The sequence below is a fragment of the Schistocerca serialis genome, chromosome 4 (assembly GCF_023864345.2).
Source record: "Schistocerca serialis cubense isolate TAMUIC-IGC-003099 chromosome 4, iqSchSeri2.2, whole genome shotgun sequence".
NCBI lineage: Eukaryota > Metazoa > Arthropoda > Insecta > Orthoptera > Acrididae > Schistocerca > Schistocerca serialis.
In genome coordinates this window covers 317,941,731-317,961,865 of record NC_064641.1, presented here as the reverse complement: position 1 = coordinate 317,961,865, position 20,135 = coordinate 317,941,731, and the positions used below count along the sequence as shown (strand labels likewise).

The 20,135-nt window shown below is 42.6% G+C and overlaps 1 protein-coding gene across 1 annotated transcript in view; it reads left to right on the top strand.

Annotated features, from left to right (window-relative positions):
• The window catches only part of LOC126474418 (trypsin alpha-3-like), a 53,166-nt gene extending 33,363 nt beyond the window's left edge, over nucleotides 1–19,803 (top strand). The window contains exon 3 of the mRNA XM_050101888.1: nucleotides 19,403–19,803. Coding sequence (XP_049957845.1) covers nucleotides 19,403–19,774 — 372 coding nt within the window. The 3' untranslated portion in view covers nucleotides 19,775–19,803. The remainder of the gene's footprint in view (nucleotides 1–19,402) is intronic.
• Nucleotides 19,804–20,135: the final 332 nt, after the last annotated feature.

Below are 20,135 nucleotides of genomic sequence, written 5' to 3'. Positions count from 1 at the left end.
ACCAACCACAGTCAGGTTTCCAATGTTTTCTCACAATTTTGTAGGACTATGCTGGAATGGTTTATTACACTGTACTGCAGCTGAATTATTTCCTCCTCCTTACTTGTCAGAACTCACGACCTGCTTTCAAAGATCTTAGTGTCTCTAGAACGTGAAAGTCCTGGCTATAATTCATCCTCAAAACCGAGGATCTTATTCGTGTCTCCTATGAAACCGTTTTACTGAAACGATGCACGACGACGAAGTAAGCCCTTTATATTTCACTGTCATTTCATGTTGTCCTGTGTTCGTTCTAGACTAGTCTTTCAGCATGACTTTGATGGAGTCGAATGTCGTAAATGTTAGAGACTTACGGCGTTAAATAAATAAAATAATAAAACAGTCGTTCTTAAACATGACATGAAAAACTGAAAATTAATTCTTAAAAATTATAACACAAGGAACCACATACTTTTTAAAACACATTCCGTGTATTTTCTTTGGATACCTAATCAAATTGACAACAACACGTAACCAAGGAAGAGGGATAACTACATTCTACTCATATAAAGCCACTATACATCCGTGATTGTGACGTATTTGCCTGTTTCATGTAATTTTAAAATTTTAATTTTGTAGTCATGTAGAGTCCATATTCTCAGCTAGTTTTCGCAACTACCTCAGAGCTGTTTAGCTTAAAAACACTTCAAAAATGTGATCTACCTGTGGACAGGATGCGACTTAGAGATGACTCTAGTAAGTCATGTAGTAAGTAGTAAGTTGTAAGTCAAGAAGTAAGTAGTACGTAAGACTAGTAGTCAGACTAGATGTCAATGTAAGACAGACTAGACGTCTGACGTGTTACACGTGTAATTTCGTTATGATTACAATAATGAATGGTGTCAATAATTGGATGTGGCATTGAAGGTCTGAAAAGTTGTGTATTTGCATCCTGCGGAGACACGAGCGGTCGATCAGTGTGAAAGTAATAAAGTATTCATAAAAAGAATCTATACATCTCCCCCTATTACCCCTAAAAAAGAAGGGGAAAATGGCATTTAGAAGATGGTGGAGCGGCGGGGAAGGGAGAGGGGGGGGGAGTACCAGTGTTCTGGTACTCAGTGTGTGTGCCCTCTCTGGTAAAATTTTCACTCTGTGCCGTGTAGTTTAACATCGACGAACTTTCCGCTGAGTGCTCCACGGTCATAGGCAGTGGCATTCAGCACTTGATAATGTCCGAGGAATACTCGTCAATGTCTTAACGCGGCTGGAATCTCTAGAAAATTTTATCATCATTATAACCGGCATATTCCTTGCGAGAGAATTCAATAAATGTGTTAATATTTTTAAAACGTCATACAGGGGCAGAAATTAGTATAAAGGGACATAGTTATTTGCGGAAAAAAGGTATTCCACTTTCGAGTTTTCCAACGAGAAGCCCGTATTTAAATCCCATTGAGAGTCTATGGGAGTTCCTAGCACGACTTGTTTATCACAATGGACGATAGTTTGAGACTGTGGCCGAGTTGATAACTGCAATTCGAATGACGTGATCCTCACTCTGTGGGGCGGCGGATAAGTTTGTAAAAATAAGTTACTGTATAAATGCTTGCATGTTGAATCAGTTTCTGGCTTTTAGAATGTTGTTAATGCTGTCTTTCGCCGTTCTCAACACTGGCTCTCTATTTACTTTTTGGCACCCAGAAAGTGATTTAATAAAACATGGAACCAGTAATTAGAGATCCTAGTGCCCACTTTATCTGAGAATGTTATTATAGCTGCAGCTTATAGCTCTGAGGAATTAGGAGATTGTCCGGGATTTCTAATCAAAAACGGTTTTCCAAAATAGTTGAGTATATTCTGAAATTCACTGATAAAAACACAAGTATCCCTACAACCTATCTAACAGAGCAATTCAGAGTCTAATGCGCTGATGCAACTATAAATGTCCGAATTAAATGTTAAAATGAATGCTCGCCATAATTTGATGAAAATATTTCATCAAACGCCACGCTAAGTATTTGGTAGAATGTCTGTCCCGCGACGGCACGTGAAAATACGACAATACGCAAACTGAAGCTAGATAATGAAAATAATTCCAGAATTAACACTTCACATGAAATGTTTTCATGGTTCCGCGTATCTCTAGTAACTTAATACGGCACCCGAGGCTGTTTGTAGCAGTGACACTGATGCGACGCGGCCCCCGACACAGATGGCGTGTCATTCAGCGTCTGGAGAGAACTGGGGCCTTTCTTCCTCGCGCAGCGTTCTTATATATAAAGCCGCGGTGCGGACGGCTAAGAGAACGCCTGATCAAATCGGTTCTCTCGACTAGCCGCTGGGCTAGTAACGCACCACTTCAAGTTACATAATAATTTATAGCTTCTTTTGCTGATGGCCGATAAAGCTCTTAATTTAAACGTGCATTCAGCACGCAGGTAAGTATTGATAATAAAATTTTGATGTGGCTAAGTTAAATATTTTGGGCGAGAGCATTAATTAAATTACACTGCACGCAGTAGATGAGCTCTGAACTGGCCCTTTTGAGATCCGCTATCGCTATAATTTTATAGGTATTCAAAAGAAACTTTACACATCTTCATAGTCATAGCGGACCTTCAACCTATTTAAATCTAAACATCCTAGCCTTATTTATTAGCCTACTTAATCTATCTTGCTTCCTTCAGTTTTGAGACGAAAACCACAAAATCATGAATTTCCACTAAAATCTTAATTTGTGAAATCCAAAGTACTGTTTTTATTAAACCATTATGAAAGATGAATCTAAATATAAATTTTGAAGTCTCTAGCTCTTTTCTGTTGCGCCAATGATTTTTTCAGAAAAACGTCCAAATTTCGAAAATGGCTGAAGTTATCGAGCTGATATTTAACACACATTAATGTAGTATTATTTCTGACATGCTAGAAAAGTTTTAGGTCATTTGCTTGATTTTTACAGTATTGCGCAACATTTATGACGTCACAGCTAGTTACAGCAGACTGGCTGGCACACAATGGAAACTGATGTGAATTTACTACAGCGTGAGTAGGCTGCTTCCCTACAACTCTCGGGAAAACAGATCGCTGCCCTTACACAATCAATGCCTAAGAGGATAGTCGCAGATTCAACTAAATACTAGGTCATAGTTGTGGTCTATTTACTGTATACGTTAGGTTATTCTGATAACGCATAAGTACCTTTATATCAATATCCATAGTTAAAGTTGTCTTGTTTCTTTAAATTTCTGAAGTATCAGTGATAATGGTAAAATGGAAATGTTTTTGTTTTGCTTTGTTGTTAACTGCACATGAAAAATGCGTGCAATACCAAATACGTAAATAAATATGTATTTTTCCACAAACGACCTCGTGCCTTTACAATGCTTCCCACCATTGTATATTGCTTATCCGTCTCAGTTGCACATTTTTACTGTATGAGTAGTTTCTATTTCACTCGATGATCTTCAGATCCATGTAGATGCAAAAGAAACCCTTCCGTGTCAGCCAATACAGAAACTCCACATCAGTGTGGTATTCTGACTAGTAACTGCTGTAAAGACGCGACTGGTTGCGTATGCAACTGCATAGATGTGAGGATGATAAGCGTGTGATCAAAACTTATCATTCAGTAAAAATGTGCAGCTGAGACAGAAAAAAAAATCGATATATGATTTTTTAAATTTTATTTGTGTATATCACCGTGTGACCGTACATTCATACATGTGTCATTGTTATGGAGAGCTGCAGATATCTGATAAGACGACGATTAAGAAGAGAACGAAGGCAGCTGCGACACAGTCGGCAAGATGCTGCAGTCGGCGCTCGTCGTGTGCCTGCTGTTAGCAGTGTGTAGCTGCGAGCGATTCTCGAGGGTTGGCGGGCTCTTCCCAGACGTGGACGAGCGCATAGTGGACGGCGAGACCGTCAACATAACACAATACCCGTGGACCGTCTCGCTGCAATTCCTGACAAACCACAGGTGCGGCGGCTCCATCATCAGTCCCAAGTGGGTGTTGACAGCTGCAAACGTCGTCTACGGCACAGCATACTTTTACTTCACAGTACGGGCGGGTAGCTCAACACGTGAAAGTGGTGGATACGTATACGACGCCGTTAGTATGATCCTGCACGAAGATTTCAACACCTTTACTATAGACAAGGACATCGGTGTCTTCGAGATCGCCGGATCCTTTACTTATGATGACACTGTTCAGGTACCACCAACATAGTGGTGTATAATTCACTCCTCCTAGACTTAAGTTTTGTGTGTACGAAACGTGGTTATTCCGCATAACCACGTTTCATTCTCCCAACCTCTCTCCCTCTCTCTCTCTCTCTCTCTCTCTCTCTCGCTCTCTCTCTCTCTCTCTCTCTCTCTCTATCTATCTACCTCACTTTCTCCCTCCACCTCCTCTTTCTCTCTGTCTGTCTTTCTCCCTCTTTCCATCCAAACCTCCCTCTCTCTTTCTCTCTATTAGTTTAGTCAGTTCCAACATTATGACCCCCTAAAATTCTTCTATCCTGCACCCTCTCCTGCAAACTTTATATCTTGGAATCTGTTACTTCTGTGATTGAAATGTGGCTACACTGAGCCACAGCGCCAGAGATTGCGCCAAAGAGTATTATTTAGCGGCCTCCACTGGCAGTTCTTATCTAGAAGTCGTGGTGGAGAGTGCTTGTTGAGATGTAGCAGTGGTGAGTCGTTGTTGAGAGGTTCCCATGGAGAGTGCTTGTTCGGAACTTGTAGTATTGTTTTGATGGGCTAGACACCAGATGTTGTTGGATTAGGGATGCTGTAATGTGCTTTTCGTCAATATATATGAAGGTAAAAAATTCCTTTTTTTTATTTATTTCAATGTCTTAAACAATAATGCCTCTTGGTCACAGGTTCAGTCAACAAAGCATCTGGCTCGTGTTCTTTTATTAGACTGTATTTCTGGTTTCTATGTGCAATTATAGTATTTCTGTTTTAATTGTTCCTATTTGTGAGTATAACTGTGATCCCACTTTTTTTAATTCAGATCTTAACTGTGATCCCAGTGAGTCTAACCGTGTTTCCATTGTTCCCATATGTGATCCCAAATTTAATATAGCACCCATCAACTGCTCCATGTTAATTGGTTCGAAATTCTTTTCACCCCTAACATTTCCCGCAAAACCAACTTCTTTCGTCATAGCTGTAAAGCTATCTGTGTTCGATACTATTTCAGAATCTTCTATCGTTAATCTCGTATTCTGTGAATTTTCTGATTGAGAAAAATTTTGAAATGGTTCCGGACTATTTTCCCGACGTATTAAATTGTTTTCCACTTCATTATTCATCATACTGTTCTCCTGTGTTGGCGAGTTCGCCATGTCAACAATTTCGTCATTCTGACTATCCATCATTTTTGCCGTTTTCATCGATCGCGTAATCATTTACAAAACATACAAAATTCGTCACTATACGAAAATTACACACAATGAGACTTTATCTCCAACAATACCATTCACACGAAATGCTTCCCGACAAACACGATTAACGAACAATTGAAATCTTCATAATTGCACAAAATTGTCTAACCCGTATACAGACAACAAAAATTAAATTCTGCAAAAAATACCATTAGAAGAAAGACAATTACCAAATCTACACATGCAATATAGACTACAATTACTAAACTACAAATTACTTCAACAATACTACTGTCTGCTATTTTTACAATCAAAAGAATTCCAAGGGACGATCCGAAGCAGCGGTCGCCACGTGCATGGGGGCTTAATTAAATATAATGAATGCCAATACTTTTTAATTTTTAGTAGCTGACTGTCCGATTACGAAGCCTTGTAAACGGTTGGCCCTGACTGGTACTTGTACGCAATCTGACTGCATAGAACAACAACAAGGAATGAAATTAATTAATTAAGTCCCCAGCAACTATAAAACCTACGAAACAACAAAACACAAGTGTAGCTGTTCTGTGTGTGGAAGTGTGATTCAACGTACACATCTGGCACGGTTCTTCCTCAATAAGACCAGATATTTTAAACACCATTTATACTGAAGTAATTTCAAAAAAACAGAAATACTGTAATTGCACATAGAAACCAGAAATACAGTCTAATACAAGAACACGAGCCAGATGCTTTGTTGACTGAACCTGTGACCAAGAGGCATTATTGTTTAAGACATTGAAATAAATTAAAAAAAGGATTTTTTTTACCTTCATATATATTGACAAAAAGCACATTACAGCATCCCTAATCCAACAACATCTGGTGTCTAGCCCATCAAAACAATACTACAAGTTCTGAACAAGCACTCTCCATGGGAGCCTCTCAACAACGACTCACCACTGCTACATCTCAACAAGCACTCTCCACCACGACTTCTAGATAAGAACTGCCAGTGGAGGCCGCTAAATAATACTCTTTGGCGCAATCTCTGGCGCTGTGGCTCAGTGTAGCCACCTTTCATGATGCAATCCATCCCACCATTTTCCGCACTTCTCTCTTCGTGCTATCGATCTTCCCCAGCATTTAGGTATTTTCCAGTGCATCATATCTTCTCATAAAGTGTGCAATGGAGGAGTTTTTGTATCAGTATCAGAACTTCCAAGAATAAAACTGATTTCCTTTGTTGTAATAGCGACCTGTTCGCTCTCTTTGCGGCCCACAGAATTCTAAGGAGATGCCTCCAACACCACAGATCAAAGATTTCTATTCTACGGCGTTCATCCTATCTTGTGGTCGAGGTTTCCCGTCCATACATTACTACTGGAAAGACCATATTCTTACTTAGAACCTTTGTTGTTAAAATTACATCTCTGCTCCGTAACACATTAACAGTTAAGAAATTGTTCCGGGCCTTGAAGCCGTGGTTGGATGAATTTCACATTAAAACCCAACGTTTCGTTTCATTTTCAAGGGGGATCGTAGCTTCTTCGAGTTTGCGATTCACGCGTGGCTCGCTGTTTAGTGCATCAAAACTCCATTTAGACGCGCTCCCGCACAGTGACGTGCCGTCACGCGCTTTGAATACCCAGGTGCAATTGGCCGTTTTCTGTTGCCGCCGTCTGCTGTTGCTATCGCACCATGGTGGAAGTCTCGTACACATTGTCCTCAGCACCGGGCTAAGGATGGAATTTCAATTTCCTGGCTGCAAAGCATGTTCGGCAACGACTGATCTGTTAGTCACACCCCTTCTACAGTTGCCCCTGGGCTCTTCTAGTCGTTTCTGACCGTTCTTTTTGTAGCACCCACGTACATCTCCCAGCAGTTACGTGGGATCCCATAAATTACTGCTTTTCTAGTGGCTTGCGAGAATCTTCGGTCAATTTCAGGTCTTCATGTACCTTCCAGGTGGATTTTTAGATTACCGCTACGTTCTGTTTTGCAAAGATTTCTCCTGTGCGGTCAGTAACGTTCTAAACGAAAGGCAGGAAAACTTTCGACTTCACAGGTGCTTTCACATCATTATGATTTTTGCACGGCTGTCTTAACGCTCTTTGTACCTCAGCGGACGAATAACAATTCTTGAGCAATGCAATGGTGTTTTAATTCCGTTCAAGCAGCTCTGGTTCGCAAATATTCTTTGCTCGATCCGTCAACGTTTTTTTGTTGTGGCTGAATAGTGTGTTGGTTTTCGGTAAACTGTATGGCCTAAGCTGCCATCTTCTTTCTCGAAAAATAGCACATCCAGAAAATTTAATCCCCCGCCTGTCTCCTCCTCCATGAAAAACTGAATCTTCGGATTAATCCCGTTGGGATGCTTATGGATACCATCCTGTTCCTCTTGTCGTCATCTACATAGCGGAACCAAACACTCGTCTTTTCTTGGCAGTTTCCAGTGCCTGCTCCAAGAATTTTTCCATGAAGAAATTCACTATAACTGGTCTTAGGGGACTCCCATTAGCCACGCCATCCGTCTGTTCATAGTACTCATCAATCCATTTGAAATATGTGGTCATGATGCAACATTTGTACAGTTCTGCATTATTAGGAGGAAATGCTCTGACTCAGGTGTTGTGCTCGACCGCTATCCCGTTTAATTTACTGATAAACTGTACCGAACTTCAGTCTGGAACCGCGTGACCGCTACGGTCGCAGGTTCGAATCCTGCCTCGGGCATGGATGTGTGTGATGTCCTTCGGTTAGTTAGGTTTCCGTAGTTCTAAGTTCTAGGGGACTGATGACCTCAGAAGTTAAGTCCCATAGTGCTCAGAGCCATTTGAACCATTTGTGCCGAACTTTTGATATAGGAGTCCGATTGCTGCACAGAAGGTCGTAATAACTTCGTCAAGAACTTGGCAGTCTAATATGTGGGTCCGCAGCTCGTGGTCTGGTGGTTAGCGTTAGTGCCTCTGGATCAGGGGGCCCAGGTTCGTTCCTGGACGGATCGGGGATTTTCTGCACCCGGGGAATGGGTGTTGGTGTTGTCCTCTACATTTTATCATCACGCGGGAAATCGGCGAGACTGGACTGTGAAAAGATTAGGAATTTGTACGGGCGCTAGTAACAGCGTCGTCGAGCGCTCCACAAACGGAACATCATTAAACAGGTGCGCGAACCAAAGGCGCTCATTATAATTCTCAGAATGACGAATGATTATTCGTACACTGAGAGTAAAAAGAGTATTAAGGCCGCCACGCAAATATCATAGCGATGCACAAGCGTCTATGAAATTGAAAGTTTTAATACCATTCTATAATTACGTTACTGGCTGCATAAGAAAAATCTTGGCAATATCTTGACAAAACATTCAGCAACCCATAAAGTTCTTGGTGGTAGCACACCCGAATTGGACAGACTTTCCTGAACGTTCTGTCCGGTAGAGGACTTTTTTATCAACTGTTTAACAGTTTTAAGAACTTTGTCACTGGGGGTCTTGATTCAGTTTCATGTGTGTCTGTGGGTCTAAAAAGACGTTGATCTTACTATGACAATCACATTCAAAACTACCGCCGCATCTCTGCTGCCAGCAGAGAGAATGATAATACTATCGTTCTCATTCAGGCCTTTTATGGCACTCCTCTCACCCAAAGTTAAATTACTTTCTTCAGCTGTAACCGTGCCCACATTACGAATGCCTGCTCCTGCACTGGCTATTATTTCCTCCGTGATCACAACTCGCGGACTAACGGCAAAATTTTCACCCTTGGCCAGCACAATCTCTCTTCGACAGATAACGAATGTCCGTATAAACTGATAACCGTGCGGAAAGCGTCGAAGTGGCGGATCGTCAGATTAGGTTGCAAATTATCAAATTTCTGCGTCAATCTACCAGACGTTGTCAAGTTTCCTGATACTATCTTGCAATAGCCTGGAAAATCTATTCAAGTCACCACTATAATATTTATTACTGGTATTTACATGGGGAGACACCGACGCACAGTCTGTGATTGCCAGGTCCCGGCGGATCAGTTGAGTCCGCTCTCGTAGTATTGCCTCTTCGCCCGTTCGAAAATTCACTGCGCCTTGGCCGAGCTGCACAATCGTTTAATCTTTGAGAACTTCGAAATAGTATTGAACACTCTGCGACAAATAAGAGGGAACACAAATGTTGCACACTCTTCTTCTGAAAACATTCATAGCATCACACGTCCTCTCCGCAGAGCCGTCTAATTCTAAAAACGAAACTTTCACGGCCAGAAATACCACATTCAATAAAATATTCCTTGCTATTGTGCCTTCATCGGATGGATTTTACACTATCACCCACTAGCTAGTTTTCAAGAAAGAAGATGGTAGCTTAAGCCACATGTTTTGCGGAAGCCCCCACGCACAGAACGTTACCTATACCTGGCTTCGAACCACCACTCACAAAAAAGCCATGTATCATAAAAACATTGCCTGACAGAGCAAGGAATAATTGGGAACCAAAGCTTCTTGACGCGGATTTCACCTTACCAATGCATCGATCAAGAATGATTATTCGTCCAATGAGGTAAAAAGCACAAGCGCCTGTGAAATCGAAAGTTTTCCTGCCTTTCGTTAAGATCGCTACTGACCGCATAGGAACATCGTAGTAATCTAAAAATCCACCTGAAGATACAGGATCACCTAAGACTAAGGATTCTCGCAAATCACTGGAAAAAAAGCAGTTTATAGGATCTCGTGTAATTCTGAGTAGGTGTACATGGGTACTACAAACCGAACGACTAGAAGAGCACAGGGACAACTGGGAAAGGGGTGAGACTGTCAGATCAGCTGTCGTGGAACATGCTTTACAGCCAGGAGACCACCAGATTCATTTTGATAGGACTCTATTTGTTTTTGGCCATCAGTCTTCTGACTAGTTTGATGCGGCCCGCCACGAATTCCTCTCCTGTGCTAACCTCTTCATCTCAGAGTAGCACTTGCAACCTACATCCTCAAATATTTGCTGGATATATTCCAATCCTCGTCTTCCTCTACAGTTTTTGCCCTCTACAGCTCCCTCTAATACCGTGGAAGTCGTTTCCTCATGTCTTAACAGACGTCCTATCATCCTGTCCCTTCTCCTTATCAGTGTTTTCCATATATTCCTTTCCTCTCCGATTCTGCGCAGAATCTCCTCATTCTTTACCTTATCAGTCCACCTAATTTTCAACATTCGTCTGTAGCACCACATCTCAAGTGTTCGATTCTCGTCTGTTCCAGTTTTCCCGCAGTTCATGTTTCACTACCATACAAAGCTGTACTCCAGACGTACATTCTCAGAAATTTCTTCCTCAAATTAAGGCCGATAATTGATATTAGCAAACTTCTCTTGGCCAGGAATGCGCTTTTTGCCATTGCTAGTTTGCTTTTGACGTCCTCCTTCCTCCGTCCGTCATTGGTTATTTTACTGCCTAGGTAGCAGAATCTCTTAAGTTCATCTACTTCGCGACCATCAATCCTGATATTAAGTTTCTCGCTCTTCTCATTAGTTACTACTATTTCTCATTACCTTCGTCTTTCTTCGATTTACTCTCAATCCATACTCTGTACTCATTAGACTGTTCATTGCGTTTAGCAGATCTTGCATTTCTTCTTCATTCTCACTTAGGATAGCAATGACACCAGCGAATTGTATCACTGAGATCCTTTCACCTTGAACTTTAATTCCACTCCTGAAACTTTCTTTTATTTCCATCATTGCTTCCTCGATGTGCAGATTGAACAGTAGGTGTCTTACACCCTTTTTAATACGTGCGCTTCGTTTTTGGTCGTCCACTTTTATGATTCTCTCTTGGCTGTTGTACATATTGTGTATGACCCGTCTCTCCTTATAGCTTACCCCTGCTTTTCTCAGAATTTCAAACACCTACTTTTCAGTTGAAAGTCGCCTTGTGCTAGGTTTACCCCTTTTTGTTCAATAGGTGTTATTACTCCCTTTCCGCCGGGCGGAGTGGCCGTGCGGTTCTAGGCGCTACAGTCTGGAGCCGCGTGACCGCTACGGTCGCAGGTTTGAATCCTGCCTTGGGCATGGATGTGTGTGATGTCCTTAGGTTAGTTAGGTTTAAGTAGTTCTAAGTTCTAGGGGACTGATGACCACAGCAGTTAAGTCCCATAGTGCTCAGAGCCATTTGAACCATTTTTTTGCTCCCTTTCCGTTGAGGGAGTTTCTTGGTAATGAAGTGAATTCGTGCACGTGGACGAATTCATCATGAGTTCTGAGGCATTTTGGGCAGCGGCCTTTGATGCACACACATCATCGGAATAAAGTATTTTTCTTGTTCTCCTTTCGAAAGCTTTCTACGGATACACAACTTTACCGGTGAAATCCTTTATACACTTCCTCGATGCACTAGGTATATAGAAGTGCCACCAAAGGGAGGCCCACTGTCCCAGGTGTGTGTTACACAACGGAGATGTCGCCGATAACCTACAGTTTGTCCGCTAATGACAGCTTCACCCCATCGACATGTAGTCCGCCTTGAGCTAGAGGATTTTTTTTGTTTTTTTTTTTAATATATAGGGGTACCATGCTCCTTGTCCAAGGAGTGAAGCCAAGACCCTCGTTCCATGTGATACACAACGTTCCACCATCGTGCCCTACGATGCTCGCTGAAGCGTTTCCAGAGCTTACGTTTACAGAGGATTGGCGGCACTCAGCAGATCCCTACCCATACAGTGATGGCTGAACTCCCTACTGAGGTGATCACCATTTGGCTCGACCCGGGAGACACGTGTAACTTAGCCAGTGCCGCGGGGGCGGCGAGTATTATACGTCAAATCGACAGTTACGTCGTATTTCACGAAACACTGGGACTGTCAGTAAATCTGGGTTTACCCTTAAGCACAGTCCACCGTTCAATCGCATATATTTACAAAATTCTCGGCCTCTTGATATCATTGATTTACTTGTATTTATTACGATGAGCAAACACATTGAGATAGGTGGCCATTTTCATTTAGTTTTAAATAAACAATGACTATTCGTCTGTCAATTAATTTGCTTAATTTACAGAACAAAACGTATTCAAAGTCTTTTGAAATAAAGTTACTGCCTAGTATAACGTAATATAGGTAGTGGAGTACATGTACCACACAAACGCCGTTTGCGCCTGTATCACACTCTCGGGCTAGGACAGAACAGTCTAAACGTGGCACTATACCGGACACTTATCTGCACTCTACACAACGGCGAGATACTTCCCACTAGATTAAGTTGCGTCGAGTGTAGTTAGTTTTTAACTTTTTTTAAAAATGATCTGATTATGATCAAGGTCGAAAGTAATTACTTCTTAAGTGTATTTAATGCAAGTACTATCTAGATATAACATCACAAATAAGGCACTACAGAAGGGTCGTGGACTCTTATCTGGACACTTGGTCTTCAATCGATAAAATGAATACCACTTAAGTCCTCACGTCCTTAATCCAGATCAGTCATAGTTTACAGATTAATTTAGAACGACAGAGACCCTTTTAAATCACTAAACAATTAAAACTACACAACACTGCCATTTCCAACATGAGCGGTGAAATATGCCAGCGAGTGCCTAAATACGTGATATATTCACAGCCGAATTCTGCAATAATTGATGTCAGAAATTTGCTGTTGTGTTATACTCAGTATGTATTAAGAATGAAAATTATATCGGAACGGAGTACTGAAATTATTTTCCTTGTGGATTTTTACTTTAATGCTGGATAAACAAAAGCTCTGTCAGATAAAGATCCGTTAATATCTGAAACCTTACAATGACGTGAGACGTATACAGAGCAGAAATACGTGTATCCTTTCATATCTTTTTCCTCTTTACCTGCACCAGAGCCCATGAAAGGTAGGGCCTTGACGACCACCTGCCTCCCCCATTCATCTCTCGAACTCGCCAGCCTTCTCCAGTTCAGCAACTCTAATCTCCTCAGATCCGTCTCTACATTAGCCAACTGTCGCAATATTGGTCTTCCCACTGAGCAGCTACCCTCTGGCTCTGCGTATAGCAGCCTCTTTGGTACTCGCTGCTCTTCCATTATATGCACGAGTCCCACCCACTGTAATCTTCGTGCTTCACATCTAGAGTTATTAGTGGATTTCTGCGAAGTTCTTATAGCTCTGCGTTGATCCTTATTCTCTAAGCACCATTATCGCGCTCCTTATATCGTCGACAGTACTTTGCGTTCCCATGTATCCAAGACATTTCTGACTTGTTGTGTTATTGTTTCAGAACAACATGTAATAACAGGTTTCATGATTGTTTGGTAATCTCTCACCTACAAGTGCCCAGAGATGTTGGAGGTTCACAGCAGGCAAAGGAAGCTGCAGTAGCACTTGTTACCTGCAGCTGTTCTTTATTTGTGTTGTTACCACGTAAATATACCTCCCAGACACTTAAACTGATTTACTCATTCGAACTTGTTTTGTTCCTGGTGTTGATCACATACTTCGCTTTTTCCTTACCTATGATGAATCCAGGTACAGACGCTTCGCGTTCCAAAACTACATAGTTTCCCAGCAGATGTTCTCTATTCCTCCAGAGGATGGTGAAGTCGCCCGCAAGTGCCGTATTCTGTGTCGTCCTGTTGAAAATAGTACTCTCTGCTTTGCTTGTAGTTTTCCCATGACAATCTGCAGAGCAAAGTTGAATAACGTGGGTGATACAGAATTTTCTTTTTTGAGACCTTGAAAGATCTGAAAATTATCGGAATAGCTGCCATTAGTTTTTATTTTGTAGTTGGCGTTGCTTGGTCATCTACAAGAGACGTATTGGGCTTGGTAGATTCACCACCTCCCGTAACGCCTTGAAAAGAACGTTCCGATTGACACTGTCGTAAGCTGCTTTAGGGTTCACATACAGTTGATGTACCTTAACTCTGAACTCGTAATACTTTTCCATTATTATCTATGGATGAACATTTGATCTGTTGCTGCTTTTTTCCCTCAAGTCGCCCTGGCAATTCTAGGCATCAGTGGTTATTGCAAATTGTTCTATCATCCTTCCTATATTTTGGTATGATGACGGATGTGTTCCAGTTTGTTGGTATTAATTCACTTCTCCATATTTTACGAAACAATCCATCATTTTCTTTAATAACTCTATACCATGGTGATTGAATGTTTCATTTGGCCACTCATCTTCCCTAAAGCTCTTCCGTTCCTCGTCTCCTAAACAGCCACAATTACATCTTTGTTCCTCTCCATCATCAGTGGTAACTTATCTTCTTCCAAAGCTCTTTTGATCCTCATCTCCTAAACAGCTACAATTACTTCCTTGTTCCCCTCCATCACCATTGGCAACTTATCTTATCCAAAAGCTGTATAGTTCCTTATCTCCCAAACAGAAACAATCACTTCTTTGTTCCTCTCCATCATCATCGGTAGCTTATCTTCCACCAAAGCTCAGTAGCTCCTAAACTCCTAAACAGCTACAATTACTTCTTTGTTTCCCTCCATCATCACTGCTATCAGCTCGTACTATCTGTTTCTCTTTTTCAAATTCCTGTATTTGCCCAGGTTGCTATAACTCATTAAAATATTCTTCCCAACCTTTTTCTGGTTTCATTCCCGATCAGCTTTCCTTCCATATCGCAGATATCATTGTCCGTGGCTTCCAGACATTTTTTTCCTTAGAGGTTCTTCTGATTCCTTTTCAGTTCTACATTCCTCGATGTCTTCCAGGCAACGTTTCGCTGATTCTCTCTGTTTCTTTTTTCCAATCGTTTTTACATTACTTCGTTTCTTCACGGCAGCCCGTGTTACTCGCTGGAATATCTTACTCCTTGCGCTGCCGTTCCTTAGTAGCATTCTCACAGTCATCACCAGATCACTCACTTCTTCTAACTTTGTTATCAAGTTCCAGCTTGGATTAAGTCTTTAATGCATTGTTCTTTTCATTAATTGCCATTGCTCTTCAGGGCTGGCTTCCACCTCATCGACATTTGCTCTAATCTCTTCATCTGTTTCTCTTTCGAAGTCTGTTCTTTCCCTGTCACTGGTGATGACTGGATCCTCATTATACGCCCTGTATCTGTATACAAGATTATAAATTGTTGTTAATATCTTATGCTTACATTTGACTATCAACATATAAAAAACATGCTCCTTGCTCGAGGGATTCTCTTGTCTGCCTTGCGGCGTCATGAAGATACGGTATGGAGTGAACACGTGTCAGCACACCGCTCTCCCAGCTGTTTTGCAGACTTCCCAGGCGTTAGAGCTGCTACTGTTCGCTCAAATAGCTCCTCAAGTGGCATCATGAGGCTGAGTGTACCTCGTACCAATCCTCCCACCAAGTGAAATCCTTGTTAGTACCGAGAATCGAATCCAGGTCCTCCACATGACAGCCATTTACGCTGACCACTCAGTTATGGACACTGAAATCATCACGATATATGGATCCGACTCAACTTCTGCCACCCTCCTCACCTTGAAATTAATGTTTGAGCCATGTCTTCTGTAAATAAGCACATGATATGGCCGGTTGATTGTATCCCCATCCGGAGATTTCCACGTTCCTTTATGGATGTTATTTTGTCGGAATATGATGCCCCTTATGGTGAGGCTTTTGTTCACGCGAAAATCAACCAGCCTGAGTCTGATGTCACTGCATTCTTTATGTAGGCTGTAGTTTCTAAAATTTTCTCCAAACACGGTATCCCTTCCAACTTTGCCCTTCATGTCTCCTACAATCACTTTCCCACCATTTCCCGCTATAGTACCATATGAACGTTCAACCTGTTCCTTAAAAGAGTCTTTTGTCTCTTCGTTGGTTTTCTCTGGAGCATGAGAGCAAATCAGTGTCGTACCTAAGAATTTCGATTTTGTTCTCAGTGTGCATATCCTGCCGTTTAGAAACTCAGGATTCGATATCACCGAATTGTATGCTCCGTCTACTAGGAAACGATTACAAGACTGGCTGTACCATTATTGCTGCAAAACGATGTGCAGTCACCAGAGATTCTACGTAGAGATTTCCTCCCGACTACTCCTCCAAGGCTACTATTCCTGTTAGTACTTTCTCAGTTGGTCTTCCAAGTTCCTCAGTGACGCTGCTGTGTTGAGACTCAGTACTTCCTGTTATTCATTCTCAGGTCAGTCCGTGTCTGTTGCTTATTCTGTCATATGGCATCTTAAATAATGAAAGTTACTGAACAGCATAGGACCCTTGTTTTAAACTGACATTCCTAATTCGACTTAATAAGGCACTTAATGACTGACAATGAGAAATTACTTGTTGCCGACATCGTGCCTGTCATGTGCTTAGTTGTAAGTGCACGCAGAGAAGCAAAAAATTTAATGGTGCATTTTCATGTAGCTGAAATGTAAGTCTGAAGTTCCGGGCCTGACTCTTATCAGGGACTTCGCGTTTTCTGATCAGTTAAACTCCAGCAGATCACTGGTGCTGGTGGTGGTAACGCGTATAAGGCGCTGAATGGGGAGTTCATCTGTGGCCTTGCTATTGAAGATGAGAGTGCTAATTTTTTTTTTAAATTATGCACCACAATGTAAAACATAAAACATGATTCTCAGTCATCCTGTTACTCTCTCTCACACACACACACACACACTCGTAATCACACGTTCACAGCCGTGCGGGATTAGCCGAGCGGTTTAAGGCGCTGCAGTCATGGACTGTGCGGCTGATCCCGGCGGAGGTTCAAATGCCTCTGAGCACTATGGGACTCAACTGCTGAGGGCATTAGTCCCCTAGAACTTAGAACTAGTTAAACCTAACTAACTTAAGGACATCACAAACATCCATGCCCGAGGCAGGATTCGAACCTGCGACCGTAGCGCCCGGCGGAGGTTCGAGTCCTCCCTCGGGCATGGGTGTGTGTGTTTGATCTTAGGATAATTTAGGTTAAGTAGTGTGTAAACTTAGGGACTGATGACCTTAGCAGTTAAGTCCCATAAGATTTCACACACATTTGAACACACGTTCACACGCAAGATCAAAATACGTAAGCCTTAAGTCAATTTATTTAGAAAATACACAGACTAAACGCCAGTTAAAATACGTAACAAGGAAATGTGCCTGAGTGATCAGCGGAAAAATAACAGATGAACCGTTCACCTAGGAAACACATCAAAATCTTTACCCAAGGAACTACGTGAAAGTCAAAGATCCTACGGATTCTTAAAAAACGAACGCCGGCCAGGGTGGCCGAGCGGTTCTAGGCTCTACAGTCTGGAACCGCGCGACCACTACGGTCGCAGGTTCGAATCCTGCCTCGTGTATGGATGTGTGTGATGCCCTTAGGTTAGTTAGATTTAAGTAGTTCTAAGTTCTAGGGGACTGATGACCTCAGCAGTTAAGTCCCATAGGGCTCAGAGCCATTTGAACCATTTGAAAAAACGAACTACATTCGAGTCACTGTCTCCTAAAATAGAAGGTAGATCAGCTAGGCAGTTGGTTACAGCCCTCATATTTTGATATAAACCAGAGAGTAAATACACCGACAGAAAAAAATCGCAACACCAAGAAAGCGCTGTGCGACATAAGCGAAAGTTGGTAGGTGTGTTTCTATACGTCTATTCAAAATTTCGCGCCAGTCACAAAAGAGTAGCGCTAGTAACGCTACTATGAGCATGCAATTCAGGTTTGCGTTAAATACCCTCTGTAACGGCCCTGAGCGTTAGTTGCCTTTGACACTAGACGCGTTAGTCAAGAATCCCTTTAAGGCGACAAAGACGCCATTATCAAGACCTGATAGTTTTAAGAAGGTCGTATATTAGGGCTACGAGAAGCTGGATGTTGCTTCTGCGATATTCCAGAAAGGCTTGTCAGAAATGTAGCCTCTGTTTCTGACTGTTGGCAGTGGCTGTCACGAGAGTGCACGGATGCAAAAAGACTGGACTTCGAACGGCGACCTGGCAGTCTCGAGAGGCAAGATCATCGTGTTCGACGTATGGCTCTGGCACATAGCACTGCATCTGCAGTAGGAATTTAAGCAGCACTTGGCACCACAGTGAGAAAAGAACTGTTAAAGTCGGTTACGTTAAGGACAACTCTAAACCAGACGCCCTGTAGCGTGCAGTCCGTTGACCTCTAACCAACGTCTTAAGCAACTTCAGTGGCGTCAAGCGAGAGATCGTTGGAGGACAAGGTAGCGGTCTGTTGTGTTTTCTGATGATATCTGGTTCTGCCTCGGTGCCAGTGATGCCCGTGTGTTGATTAGGAAGAGACCAGTTGAGGACCTGGTTATCCCATGCGTCCTGACTGCAAATTAGTGCTTCAATCTAGTGATGTGACCTTTTGTGCTGCCATTCATGAATAGTATTCCAGAGGCGTTTCCCAACATGATAATGCTCCCCCACATACCGTTGTTGTAACCCAACGTGTTCTACTGACTCTCGACATGTTTCCTTGGCCTGCTCGAACACCAGGTCTGCCCGCAATCGAGCACGTACCGGATATCGTCGAACTACAACTCCAGCGTCGTCCACAACCAGCATTAACCGTTCCGGTGTTGACTGACCAAGGGCAATAGACGAGAAACTGCAGCCTAAAAATTGACAGCCCGCACCTGTACAATACAATGCATGCGCATCTGCTTGCATTCTACATTCTGCGGGTTATAGCGGTTACAAATGTACCATCGTTTCACATTCGCAATGGCTTATGTCGCGCTTATATTAACGTGTGACCTTGCAATGTCAATCTATCAAATTTGTTACGTAGACAAACGTATTCCCGCTATTTCTTTACACTACATCAGTCATTCGTTGGTGTTGCGATTTTTTTCCGACAGTGTTTGATGTGATGGCAATGGACATTCCATTACGCATAAACCTACCCCTCCTTCCTTCTCCCCCCTCCTCCCACACACTCAAATTAGTGTTACTTGCGTCATCTAGAGAACCAGCCTACCAGAATTATAACAGTAAAGCTCGCACTTCTTGTACCATCTTCCACCGGAATGTACTGAAGATTTGCTTGTGGCTCTTGTGCTGGCTTTTCTTTTCAAGAGACTAATTTCTCTCAATCTAGGTGTTCTCAAACAGTAAGACTTACATCGCTGTACTTTACAGCCGATCGCCCTCGCCGATTACGAGCCAGAAGTTGACGTCACCGCCTATATTACCGGCTGGGGTGTGTTGACGTCTTCAGTGGCCTTGGACTACGCTGACGAGCTGCAAGCTCACACCGCAGTCATCATGGAGCGGAATGCGTGCAACGCCACCTACGAGTGTGAAATCTATGGTGAAGGATGCGTGACGGAGAACATGATCTGCACGACGGAGAAGCCGTGGTGCACGGGTGACGGCGGCGGCCCCCTGGTCATAAACAACATTCAGTACGGCATCGCCTCCTGGGGGTACACCTGCGGCCCTGGATACCCGGGCGTGTACGCCAACGTGGCTGCTCTGCGCGCGTGGGTTAATCAAACAACTGGCGTTTAGCTGTCTACGCCTACGACTTGTACTCAATACTTATGCACATCAGTAGTTTTTTTTTAATTCAAGAAACAAAAATAAATTTCGTTGAAACAACTACGAGTCGTAGTGATTCACTCACCTTCCCTCTCTTTCCCACGTGCACGCATAGCGATCCAAACAAAAGAGCCTGTGTAAACGCGTAAATATAAAACTGGGACCCATCCGCTGCATAACAGAAATCATGGAGTGGCGATATGCATGTATACTGGTGGCGACAGTACCGCGTACACAACGTGTAAAAGGGTGGGGTACTGGCGGAGCTGTCATTTGTATTCAGTTGATTCATGTGAAACAGTTTCCCACCTGATTATCACCGTACGAAGGG